The following is a 13,192-nucleotide window of genomic DNA, read 5'->3' on the forward strand; positions in this document are numbered from 1 at the left end:
AAAAGCTTTAGTTTTGGAATGCTGTAGCGTGGGGCTACCTTTAGCATCAATAGCATTGAGCCTTTGTCTTTGAGCTAGCATTATCTTAGAGCTTTGTAGTTTAGTGAGGGGAAAGAAGCTATGATAAAATAAAGTAAGATGAATAAAATGACCATTAATCAATCTCATAAAATACTCTATCCACAACAGCATACCATGATATTTAACATGTTTATCCTTATCCAAATTATCCCTGCACAGGCACAAGGGTGAGTTCTTAAGAACCGCGGTTAACTTCTTCTCTCAAGTCCAGGGCTCAAGCATGAGGCAGTGGTGACAGTGTTGGTGGGGAGAACTGCTCAGCTAGTGGAGCAGCGTCGACTCGGCTGACATGTTAGCTTAGACCGTTGGAGCATCCTCAGCCTGGTGGAGGGCCATGGTTTCTGCTCTCAGCTGTGGGCTGAAGCATGCATGGGGCTGAGGAGCCAGTGGTATCTGTTTCATGACGGAGTCATCTATCATTCAATGATTCCTTCTACGGAATTTCAAATAAGCCGGGGGTGAAAGCTTATTTATTCAGTTGGAATATAGTCACCGAAGGCATCTTGGGAGAAGCAGCTCTCTTTGCTGCCAGCAGGAGGTCCTCTCTGGCGTCGCCCCTAGCAACGGTCTCTGTGCCAATGTGAGCCGGGTGAAGACAGGCTGGGGACTAGTCAGGGAGCTCCACACTGACCCCAAAATACCAAAAATATTAAATACCAATAACATCAAAAGTGTCCACAGAAATATTCGCACCACTAAAGTGACTAACCTAATTCAACAGACTGCCAGTCAGTTGGTGCCATTAGTCTCATAATGGCTGGAATAGAGGTCACCTTACTGAGTGAGACAACAACATGAAGATTCCACTAGTGTTTGCTAAAAGGCATGTGAGAGACTCCAGGGTCAAGTAGAAGAAAGTTTTTTGATCTGATTGAGCTTATTGTTGATCCGGCACCAAACATACCATGAGGCACCAACATGTTGTAAAGGTAATGAAAGTAAATGAAAGCAGCAAAATCTAAAGAAATCCTGGAGGACATTTTGCATCCATCTGCTAGAGAACTATGCCTCCAGAGAATATTTATTCTCCAGCAAGACAAAGACCTGAGGCAGGAGTTCTTAAGTTGTGCTCTATTGAAAATGTGAAGACTTGGTTGCATTTGGTTTTAGTTAAAAGCATCAGAGGTGGGGGCTGTACACAAAACACTTGCACATTTCTTTTGAATTTATCATTTGAATAAAATCTAGGGATATGAATACTTTTACAAACCAATAAAAGCTGCAGATTTTTTAAATTACACAATCAACTGTTTTCTGAATTTAAACGAGTCAAGAACAATTTTGACCGTTTATAACAACTATCATCAGTAAGATACTTTGTGGTATTTAAGTGAAGCTCTGTGAATTAAAGTTCTCACAAAAAACTTTTACAAAGTCTTTAGCAAGAGTCTATACGGTTGCACGGCAAGCCGTGAACTCCAAGCTGAAGGATCTTTTCCAAGAATAAATGCATGCTGCAGCAGCATGGTGCATATCAAACCAGATGAACGTGGAGTAAGGCTGACAGCAAACACCTGCTGATGATATCAAAGCAAACACTTCGGTCTCTGCAGGAATCTGCATGTAGCTTTATCCCCTCACATCTCCTTTCATTAATGCTTTAGTCATTGTAGTGTTACTAAACATGGGAGAAAAAAAAGAGAAGAAAACTTGGAGCCATACACAGGGAAGAGTGTTCATGCAACACTAATAAGTAGGAAAACTTTAAAACCATCACTGCTGCACGCAAGGAAAGTTTGGAACATACAAACGCATGGTTGGCGACGAAAGCCCACGCTCAGACAAATTACGCGTCCGCAGTGACATGAACACGTAAACAACATCATATGCTGCGCATCTGGGAGAGATGCATGAGGGTTTGTTTTTGCTGTATGTCTCAGCAGGCTCTAGGTGACAACTCATGGAACAGTCAAATTAACAAGGAGAGGAAGGAGGAGGTGAAGGAGCAGAGTGAGAGACAACAAAGACCAAACTATGAACTGAGATGTGGAGGGAAAGTCTGGGGAAATATTATTTGGCACCCAGGCAAACAGTGGAATTATATTGACTTTAAACAGCCCTCCACTGGCAGCGTTTCCACCAGGGAGCTCTACTGACAGCTTTTTCTAGCTTATTTCTCCATTTGAAAGGAAGGAACTGTTGACACCCCAGAGAACTGAGCCTGTTTTAAAGCTCTTTAAACACCAAAGGGCCTGAAAGCTAAAAGCTTCTAAACCCAAAACAGGTGCGAGGCGATTGCTCTTTAAACGTCTCACTAAACAGAAGACGATCTGCTTGATACGGCCAGGTCTGCTGGAAACAAACGGCCTCCGTTCTCCAAACTGACCAGGGCTGGGTTTGGGTTAGCCTGGGAGAAGTAAAGGGCCCGGTCCGAACCGAGCTGGGCTCAAGATCTCCTCATTCAATTCTGATGATTCTTTTCTTAACACATCAAGCAGCCAGGAAACAGCACTGTGGAATCATTATAATACGGCACATGTTAAGTAGGTTCTGATGGAGAATTAGCAGACTAATGGCACAAGCTCACTTTACAGCTCTAATGGATCCAATTTTCCTCTCGACCCCATGAGGAGTCATTTAAAGATCCAACCAAAGAAAAGCAAGTAATCAGCAGGAGCACTGATTATTCAAGATACTTAGAGATCAACAGAAGCTCATATTTAGTCCTTATGAAAAAAAATCAAAGCGTACATGTCATGTTACACAAAAGGACTTGCTATTTAATGAAAGGTACGACGAGTACATTATTAATAAATATAACAGATAAAAATGCCATTTTTGGTTCAAGTTGGAGAGATATGATGGTTCTCAAAAGTTTGCACACCGTACTGTCATTTAGTTGTTTACAAATGCAGCAACGACAAAACATCCCTACAGATCTCTGGCTAGGTCATCGCTAGACTTATTTTCTTCTGATAATAACAAAATCCCTCTATGTTCGGTTTTCCAGCAGACAGTTTTGGGTCAATACAGCCTAGTATTTGGTGGATAAAAGAGGATTGATCCAAAATATCAGCAATACCGATGTTAAGTCAGTACTGAAACCAAAATATGCAGTATTACACACTATTTAGAGCTGATGATAACTGCATCCACATTGATTAAAAAAACAAAACAAACAAACAAAAAGAAAACACTAACACAAATTTAACTGCAGGTATACAACCAAGCCAGAATGTTTTTTTGTTTTTTTTTTAGAAGATAATCCTTCTGTCTTCAACCCTAATCCTTAGTCCAGGCATACAAAGAATGCTATGGTCACATTCAGAACACCAGCAGTAATTGCTAGAAATTCCTGCAGCATTCCCTCAGTGAGGCAGCCGTCCTCCTGGCAGCCACACTGACCAGCTTCTGGCTGGTCTTGTCCGCGGTTTGGAAAAACTTCCACCCTGACCCTTTCTGCTTACTATGGCTTTAGGTAACAAGTTAAAACAACAAAATGTCAAAAAAATTCTGAACTTCTTTCTTGTAAACGAGATTCTCTCCACTGATCTTAGATATGTGTGACATTGGGCAAAAAGATATTTGTCTAAAGTGAGTCACACTTATGAAAAGCAGGTAAAAACAAGTTTTATTATTGATTGTTTTCTCCCACGACATATATACTTTTTACATGTTCAGTTGAATTATACAGAATAGAATACATTAAAGTAGAAAGAATTTTAAAATCATGTTTTATGTTTTCATGCCGATTGTTAGGGGTGTTAATACTTTTGAGATCCACTGTTGCCAACCAGCAGAGATGTTCTTGCAGAGAAGCAACGCTGGATTCCAGACTCCACACTATGAAAATCCTTTATGAACTCTTCCATAAAACTAACGTGTAAAAAGCGAAAACCTGGCAGAAAAAGATAAGGAGATGGATGCACACATTATTAAAAAAATATATGTTTTGCTCAGTGTGTGGGACACCAGCTGCCTGAGGTACACATGAAATACTGTAAATTTTATAACACCTGTTTTCTGACCTCAAGTGCTTTTGGATATTACTGAATATTACCAATAATATCCAGTTAGATTAGACATTATTGGTCGCCAATGAATAGGTGTGTGAAGATTTCCAACTTACTCTCTGCTCTGATAGAAAGACGCAGCAAATGAAATATTTCTCCATTTCGTGGCTCCCAGAGATCTGAGGACTTTTCAGCTGCCTGAAATATTTTAATGAAACTGAACCATTAAAGTATGGATTCATAAATGTCATGTGTGAATGAACCGAAATAATCTTTCATTTATTTAATTTAAAGAGAATAAAAATCTAACTTTCATTTAAGCAGTAATATTACATATTACTGTGTAAGTGGTATTAGATATTATAAAAATGACAGCCTGAGTAAAGATTTATTGGAAAGCGATGTGATAAGAGAATCACATTAACTCAACATTCTCATATCCACTTCATGGAGGTAGGGGGGCTTCTGTCAAAATATGCCGTTACCTGGCAACAACAGAGACGAGCCCCCAGAGGAGGGCTTCCCCACATTAGAGGTCTGAAAGAACTGAGTCTAACCAAAGCCAAGCAGTTTCCGAGGGAACCAGAGAACCACCCAGACCAGCAAGGACCACATGAACCATCAGGCCTAGCAGGTGCACTCAGCCCCCCAACCCTACATTGACCACCCCTAAAGCAGTAACCCCTAAAGCAGATTCTATAAACCACAGTGAGTGATTTGCGCAACTTTTTTGTGTATTTGTAAAAAGAACACTTTTTTAAAGGGGCAGTATCATGTAAAATGGACCTTTCTGAGGTTCATATTACTGTTATTACTGTTGTGTTAAAAGGCTATTCATTCATCAAAAACATACTTAGAGTGTTGCTTTGATTCTTTCTTGCATGTTTGATAAATTCTTTAATCTCCAATGGCAACCATTCGGCAGTGATAAACGCCTGGTTGGACATAGCAACAGTTTCCAGGCACAGCTTCTCCTCAGAGCTGCAGTTTCCAAGTTTCTTCAGACTAGCCATCAGAAATTAGCAAACACTTGGTGGAACTGTGCATCTGATGAGCTCATTATAGCAGCTACTTCTCAGTGCAACACTGACAAAAATGTTGTTGAAGGGTTAATAGAGGAGCCATGTTGTGATGAGGCAGTCATCATAAACACAGGAGTTTTTAAAGAGACAGAAGCCTAATTTCAAGGTCTTAAATTATGGCATCAAATTATTTTTAAGTCCTACTTGATAGATACTTTTGTTACTTTATTCCACTATAAAATGCCACTATATTCCTGGGAAATACATAATACTGCCATTTAAAAAAAAATCATTTTGAAACCTCATCTTGTTCTTGTGAAGCCGATATCATAGACTGTGACAGGTATCTATCGCTCATCTTTCCCTGAATTCTCAAGTTTCTGTAGATCTGGCCATTGACAAGTAAAGAATGTTGCCTGCATGCACAGATAAAATCCTTGTTAAAACTAAATACTTCCCTCTTCTCATATGCTGCATGACATGCTTTAGAAGATTAAAAATAACCTTCATATCCGAACTACCTTTGGCACATATGAGCAATTAGGCGTCATTTATCATCCTCTGGTCTCTTGAGCTCAGTTAGCGCTGAGAACCTTGATGGGGAACTGGCCATCTGATAGGATGGTCAGCATCTGTCTCTTTTCTAGTGAAATACACACCATACACACCCTTTCACATGCTCACACAGCAACTCCAGACATCTGCTGGGGTTCCAACAGGTCTTTGCACCATGGCACTCAGGCTATTACAAGAACTAAGGATACTTGAGTGGTAATGACACATCCCTGTTGAGCAGACCCGGCATAAAACCAGGAAGTGGGGACAAGACTGGGGTCAAAGAGGACAAGAGCCCTGGGAAGCTGATTTAAATACAGCAGAACGGCGTCCTCTGCCTGAGGCCAGGGTAAGATACGAGAGCATGTTTCAGACCTGGACGACGTTCAAGAGAGAACACTTCAGCAAAATTAGAGAAAATTATTTAAAGCAACCTAATAATTCAGTTTTTTGTACTTGTGATTAGTTCCTGTATCATGGTATTTACTTCAAAAGTTATGTGTTTTCTGTGGAGGTAACCAGCAACAAATGTTACGATACTTTAGCCTCATTAGATCGTAGCTTTAAAATACTGGTGTATGACCTGGTTGTAGAGGATGGAGGCGGATTTTGGTTTTATTTAACTAACATCAGGACAAACATTAGTTTTATTGAGCTACATCTCTGCTTGACATTATGTTTATTTGGTGATTATTGGAACCCTTTGGGCTCTTGGTACTAACTGGACCTCAATTAACCATCATATTCCTGCCTGAGTATTGTTGCTGACCATGCCAGTTCCTTAATGACCACTCATACTCTGATAGCTACGTCCAGCAGGATAACGCAGCATGTCACAAAGCCCCAGTTATCTGCAGTTGGTTTACTGGACATGAAAAGGATTTCACTGGTCTCCAATTGTCTCCACAGACCCCAGATTTTAATCCAGTAGATCACCTCTGGGATGAGGTGGAAAGGGGGATTTGCATCACAGATGAGCTGTAGAAAAGTCTGCAGCAACAGAGGAATGCTATCATTGCAAGGTACACTCAAAAAAATAACTCGGTGAAGTGTTGAACTAAATAGATGGAGCCCTGCCCAAACTAATATTTATTATTTCTTTTTAATTTATTTTGAGTTATTGTATTATGAGTTGGAATTTCAAACATAACACACTTTATTAAGTTTAACATAATTTTTTTACTTGTTAAAGTCACATAAAATTCTTTTTGGTGCATCAGTAACAGGGCTGAGTAAATTCAACAATCCAATGTGTTCCTTTACAAAGTCCCCCATCGTATTGTGTTAAGTCGACACCGCACATGCTGAGAAGCTCACTCTATGAAGTAACTTAAGTAATAAGACTGTTTTTATGAAGATATTTTTAGAGCAAGTTTTTTTCAGTCTTTCATAAATACAAAATAACAGTTACACCTCTTCAAATTCTTGTACAAGACACAAATTGTATTCTTTCAGTCACACTCACAAAAATCTTACACTTACAGTTTTGCACCAAATAATCCCAAACAAATGGTGCAAAACAAATTCACATAGCCATCTCAGAAAAAATATTACTTGTGAATATTAGTTGGTTTGCTCCTTCTATGTTGTCATATAGTGAAAGTCACCTGCCATGTCCCTGTAATAAGGGGCTAAAGCAGTTTTAATATGAGTTAATAATAAACTCACTTTTCCTGCCGATTTGCTCTTTAGTGAACATATTTTAACAATCTGAAGACCAACGAAGAAAATGGAAAATGTTGATTAATTGAAAACAGAGTTTATATATTTGCATTATTCTGGTGTATTTGTTTGTCATGTGTCTTCAGTGAGGCATTGTGGGTAGGATTTATGTTTGTTTTAGTCATTTCTTAAATTGTTTAGCATTGTTGTTGTAGTGATCAGTCTGTTCCTGTTGTAGATTATATGTTGGTGTGTGTTAAACCACCCACCAGAGTGGGTAGTCAGACCTGGATGACGTTCAAGAGAGAACGTCAGAGAGGTAGTCATCATAAAGACGTGTGGGTTTCACTCCATCAGGTAATTCAAATATTAGCCTAAAAAGCTACATGTCATGGTGGATTCTTGAGCTAATCAGGGCTGCACCCTCTCTGTAGCTGTAAGGTGTTACAATACTTTGGTAATTGGTTTGTTGTCTGTGATGCTTTGTTTTATCAGTAATAGATGTTTAAAGAACATAGCTCAGTTTTGTGGAAATTGTTGACATAACTAACTGTATTAGGTATGTGAAGATCCCTGAGGAATGTTTCTGACACCTGGTGGAATCTATGCTGTGAACACTTGAGATGTAATGAACACTAAAGAAAGTTTAACCTGGTTCTAACAAGGCGTGCCTAACAAAGTGGCCTCATCATTCTGAACACTTTATATGAGTTTCCATTAAATTAACTAAGTCAGCCTTTAAAAACGCCACTGAATAAATGTAAGGTTTGTTACAAAGTGCAGTCACTAGATAAAAATAATATTACAGATGTCCACATTAACTTCGGTATCAGCCAATGTTAGTCATTTCTTAAAAATATGTAAAGTGTGCTGATATTAATAACCAATATGTATTTCCATCCTTCAGCTGTTTGTGTTTCAGGAGGAAGAGGATGGTTGGTCATGTGGTATTTGGTAAGTGATGCAGCACAGAGTTGGAGGTGTTTTTTTCACCGTGTCAGAATGATCAGGAGATATAGTTAACATCCGTAAACATAACAGCAATATTAATATTGGATATCGATACTGGCCAGAACTTTCACATTGGTGAACCCCTAGAAAAGATAATGATCAGAAATAATTTAACACTTTGGAATATTATGACTGGAAAGATGCTGGTTACCACATAACTTTACTGAGTTGAAACCAGAAGTTTACATATGCTGAATAAAAAGCTGTGCACTCTGTCTAAAGTTAAATGACAGTAAACTTCTCTTGTTTTACCCCAGTTAGAATTACCAAAATATCTTTATTTGCTACATTTACTTTTAAAATGTCAGATTATATCAACAATTACAAGTACATTTATTTTCCATATTGTTTTGTGGGTACTATTATTGTTCAGTGTTAGGTCACTGGACAAGCAAATGTGCTATGATTTGAGAATAACAATAATTATTATCAAGTAGGCCATCAACAGAATTTAATTAAAAAATCATATCAGCAGAAATCTATTATAATGTCATTTAAAAAGAAAACACCTTGGTCACTTACCAAAGGAAGGGTTTCCTCCAGGATTTAAAGTGACTCTGAAAGCTTCGTGCCAGATGTTCCGGCCAGGCGGAGCGTCACAGGGATCGATGTAGAGAAGAACGCCTCGAAAACCAAAGTCAGATAACAGAGACAGCTGGGTGCAAAAACACACAGAAATATAATTAAAGAGATAAGTAATTCTCCCAAGGTATAATTAAAAACATTTTTAATTCTTATTCATAAACATATTGCAACTTAAATTTCTTATGGCAGGACAGGTATTGTAAAGAAAATGAAGGTCCAACCACCTACTGCAACTAGTCAAAAAAAGGAAAATAACATTAAAGAAAACTATGCGCAAAAACTATGAAATGTACCTGAACAGGACAAACAAATCATGTAAAATATTGATTATGCAGCTTTAGAAAAACATAAACTGAGGAACACATTGATTAATGCTGAGAACAGGTTGTGATGAGAGTCTGAAGCAAAATGACAGAAATAAGCAAACAAGACATTTTCCAAGAGCAAAAAAGACCAAGGATCATCTAATAAGCTATAAACCCACCAATAACCTGAAGTGGACACAATGGCCATCGAAAATGACAAAGAATTTCATCATAGCAACAGTTAAATAAATATTCCTTATACAGTGATTTTGGTTGTTTATCAAATTGTACTCCAGAAAAGTATATTTCTTCTTATTGTATAAGTGGAGAGTGGATATAAAATAGTCTACATATCCCTGTTAAAATACCAGGCTTAACTACAAAACAGGAATTCAAACCTTTTTCCATCCTTATTTATTCATTTCATACAATTAAATTGAAACAAAACTACTGGATTAAGGGGTAATGTAAAAAGTAAATTAGATTAAAAAAAAACAGTTTGCTTTTTAGCTTTTTTGTGTGAAATATTATCACCTGCATCATTTAGCAAAGACCACAGCTTGCAGAAAAGGTTAATAAAGGTTGGCAGAAGAACAACACTATAGATCTCTAAAGGTGCAGCATGCCACCAGTGAAACAGTGGTGGCAGCACTATACTGTAGATTTAGAAAACTAGAATTTTTGTCAAGGTAGATTACGTTATGAACAGCTCTAAATCATTTTTGGCTTAAAACTTCAGACTGAAAACAAATTTTTTTTCAGAATCACAGTGACTCAAAACCAGGAAATGAACAGCTTCAGTGGGAGAATATTAAAGCTTTGGAATGGTAAAGACAATGTTCAGCGAATCTGAAGACACCTGCGGTGGACAAGAGACATCCTGAAAACACTGAACTGTTAGTGAAAACAAGCAAGCTATTATCCAGTCAAAATGTGGGATGTCGCTTGACTCCAACCAAAGAAAACTGAATTCTAAAATTGGATCATAACATTCAATGTGACAAACTGATCAATGTCACATTGAATGTTTTGCAATAGTTTATCAGTTCTGTGTTTTACGTCACAACAGATGGCATTTCAACTGACTTTCAATAATCTCCATACTGGTTTTAATCATTTGCATGTTTGTTATCATTAGTTACAACACAGCAAGACCCTCAAAATGAATGTGTATGACAGGTGTTTTACAAAAGTTACCAAAAGACAACAATGCAACACAATTCCACTTCTCCCATATTTGAAATCATTGATGCCACATTATTTTGTTGATTTTTGTTCATTATTAGCATCCTGAATATCAGGATGTTTTGCATGGTTACAGTTTGTTGATGCGCCACCTTGTGGAAATCTCCAGCAAGCAACAGACGTTTGTCTATTTAACATCAGGCTTTAAAAGCAAGTAAAAAGCACAGCATTAAATTGTCACATTACCACAAGAAAAATACTTATCACTAAATTAGTTTCTTACATTCTTATTGAATGAAATATATGATTGAGTGATTTCAGATTTTCTATTATGAGGGCATTCATTTAGTCAACAGCAGTGATGGGAAAGACAGAAAGATGTTGCAGTTGTCACAGAACAGAGCTGTATTTCACAGCTGTCAGTGGGAGGTGTCCTTGTTTCTGTTTTTTATTGTTTCATGGGTGTAAATAAAAGTTTTATTGAATATGTGACACCAGCCACGGAAATTCCACACACTACACAACTGTCCTTCTCTGCAATAACACTGAACACATAGAAAACAGCAACAAAATCAGTTGCTTACATGATATTTACATCATCATGTAAATAATGTAACATTTAAATTTTACATTTTACAAAATGTAAAATATTGTAAAATCTGCAAATAATTGCAGATGTAAATAACTTTTACATCTGCAACTCACTCTGCAAATCTTCATAAAAATAATCTGTTCTTTATAAATACAGTGAAAGTATGGATACGTCCTGCACTGTATCAGATTTTATTTTATTGCACACTTTGGGCCACCTTGACAATCATTTGAACACATCAACCTAACAGAGCGTTGTTGGTGTCCATGTCCATCCTGTTGTGACAGCAATGTACCCAGGAAAACGCACGGCGTCACAAAGCTCAAATCATCTCAAACTGCTTTCTTGAACATGTCAACGAGTTCACTATGGCTCCATGTCCTCCATCATTGGAGCATCTTTGGATATTGTGGAACAGGACATTCTCATCATGGATGTGTGTCTAGCAAATCTGCTGCAACTATTTGATACCATCACTTACAGTACATTAATATGGGGACAGAGGGCAGCTGTGGCTACAATCCAGTAGCTTGCCATCATCAGTGTATGAATGTGTGTATGAATCCTTGTGAAGTGTCTTTGAGGGTCCTGAAAAGCGCTATATAAATCTGACATCATTTCATGTTAAAGAAGATGGAAATTTCTGAGGGATATCACTGATATATTTTTGAATCTATGCTATGATTAAGGTAGTTCTGAGGTAAAAACAGATGCAAAATCAATACTAGAACAGTGTACAAAAACAAAGAGATACCTGGTGAGTGTATGCAGTATTAATATTGTGTTTCCCTGTGATGGACTGACAGACTGTCCAGAGTGTACCTCACCTTTCGCCCAATGAATACTACAAACAAACACTACCATAACCCAGCAAGGACAAGCAATGAACACTGGATGTCAGTTTCATAAAAGTATAAATATAAACTGTTTTCTGTTTGACTATGAGTCTAATATTTGACTGTGATGTATAAACTGTGCCAGCTCAAACATGAATGTAGCTACGCTATGAAGCTGTACCGGAAATTGCGTGTCTGTAGACAAGCATCCCCCACTGAGAAGAGAGAAGTGTCAAGCTGAGCGATATATCTCTGTCAGCAGTAAAATGTCTTATACATTCCTCTTGCTCCAATTTTAATTATGCTGCATTCAGACCAAACGTGTTTTGCAACTCAAAAACGCATCCAATGCCTCAAGCTGGATGCTTGTGCACTGAAGTCATAGTGCACAAGAATCTGACATTTTGTTTGAGACGTGCACTGGGAGAATTTCAGAACCTAACTGGACGCTGACCAGTGTTCCTATGACCACCATCTTCATCTCACCTGAGCTCAGTTTGACAATCTGCTGACCCACATCTTACCTACACCAACAAAACACATAACAAAACAAACTCAATGGCGACAAATTGACACCACAGAAAACATAATTAAATCAACCTCATAATAATATTAGATAAAATCATTAGACTCATATATAAAAAATAACAGCACTTTACAGTAGAGCCAGATTCACCCATTTGCACTCAAACATGCACACATTTGAATCACTGCATGTGAAAGACAACCACAGCAGCTGGAGATTAAATAAATTTTGCAATTTTTATCCCCTATGTAACCTTGTCTATTCGACTATCAGCTGGGAAAACATCCTTAAAAACACACACAAGGAGAGACAATAATAGATTTTTTTATTTTTATCCTTACTGATATCTTTGAATAATGAGATTCTTCTGATCCTGTGGCTTTAGCTAAAGAACATATGTGCCTGATTAATCCAGCTGAGCTTTACTTCAGGTTCATCACCACATATCATACAGTGGAAAGTGAGTGGACTTTATCCAATAAGATTATTGGACCTTTTTAATGTATACTGTGTCCTTTTAACAAGGTTGTGTCGAATTTTAAGATTCAACATAAACAGCTCTGGAAAAAAATAAGAGACCACTTAAAATGATAATTTTCTCTGATTTTACTTTTAATAGATATATGTTTGAGTAAAATGAACATTATTATTTCATTCTATGAACTAATGACAACATGTCTGAAATTCCAAGCAAAAATGTGGTATTTATTTGCAGAAAATGAAAAATGGTCAAATTAATGAAAAAGATGCTTTCAGACCTCAAATGATGCAAAGAAAACAATAAAATTCATTAAGAAACAACAATACTAATGTTTTAACTCAGGAGGAGTTCAGAAATCAATACTTGGTGAAATAACCTTGAGGTTTTCAATGGGGTTG

The 13,192-nt window shown here is 37.5% G+C and overlaps 1 protein-coding gene across 3 annotated transcripts in view; it reads right to left on the reverse strand.

The window, feature by feature from the left end:
• Positions 1-13,192, reverse strand: part of naaladl2 (N-acetylated alpha-linked acidic dipeptidase like 2) — a 421,085-nt gene that overhangs the window by 180,388 nt on the left and 227,505 nt on the right. For all 3 annotated transcript variants that reach the window (XR_004340546.1, XM_032572669.1, XM_032572668.1), the window contains one exon: positions 8,807-8,939. Coding sequence is in view for 2 of the 3 variants with exons in the window: in XM_032572669.1 (XP_032428560.1) it covers positions 8,807-8,939 (133 nt within the window). In the remaining variant the exon portion in view is untranslated. The remainder of the gene's footprint in view (positions 1-8,806; positions 8,940-13,192) is intronic.

This window comes from Xiphophorus hellerii, chromosome 9 (genome assembly GCF_003331165.1).
Source record: "Xiphophorus hellerii strain 12219 chromosome 9, Xiphophorus_hellerii-4.1, whole genome shotgun sequence".
Taxonomy (NCBI): domain Eukaryota; kingdom Metazoa; phylum Chordata; class Actinopteri; order Cyprinodontiformes; family Poeciliidae; genus Xiphophorus; species Xiphophorus hellerii.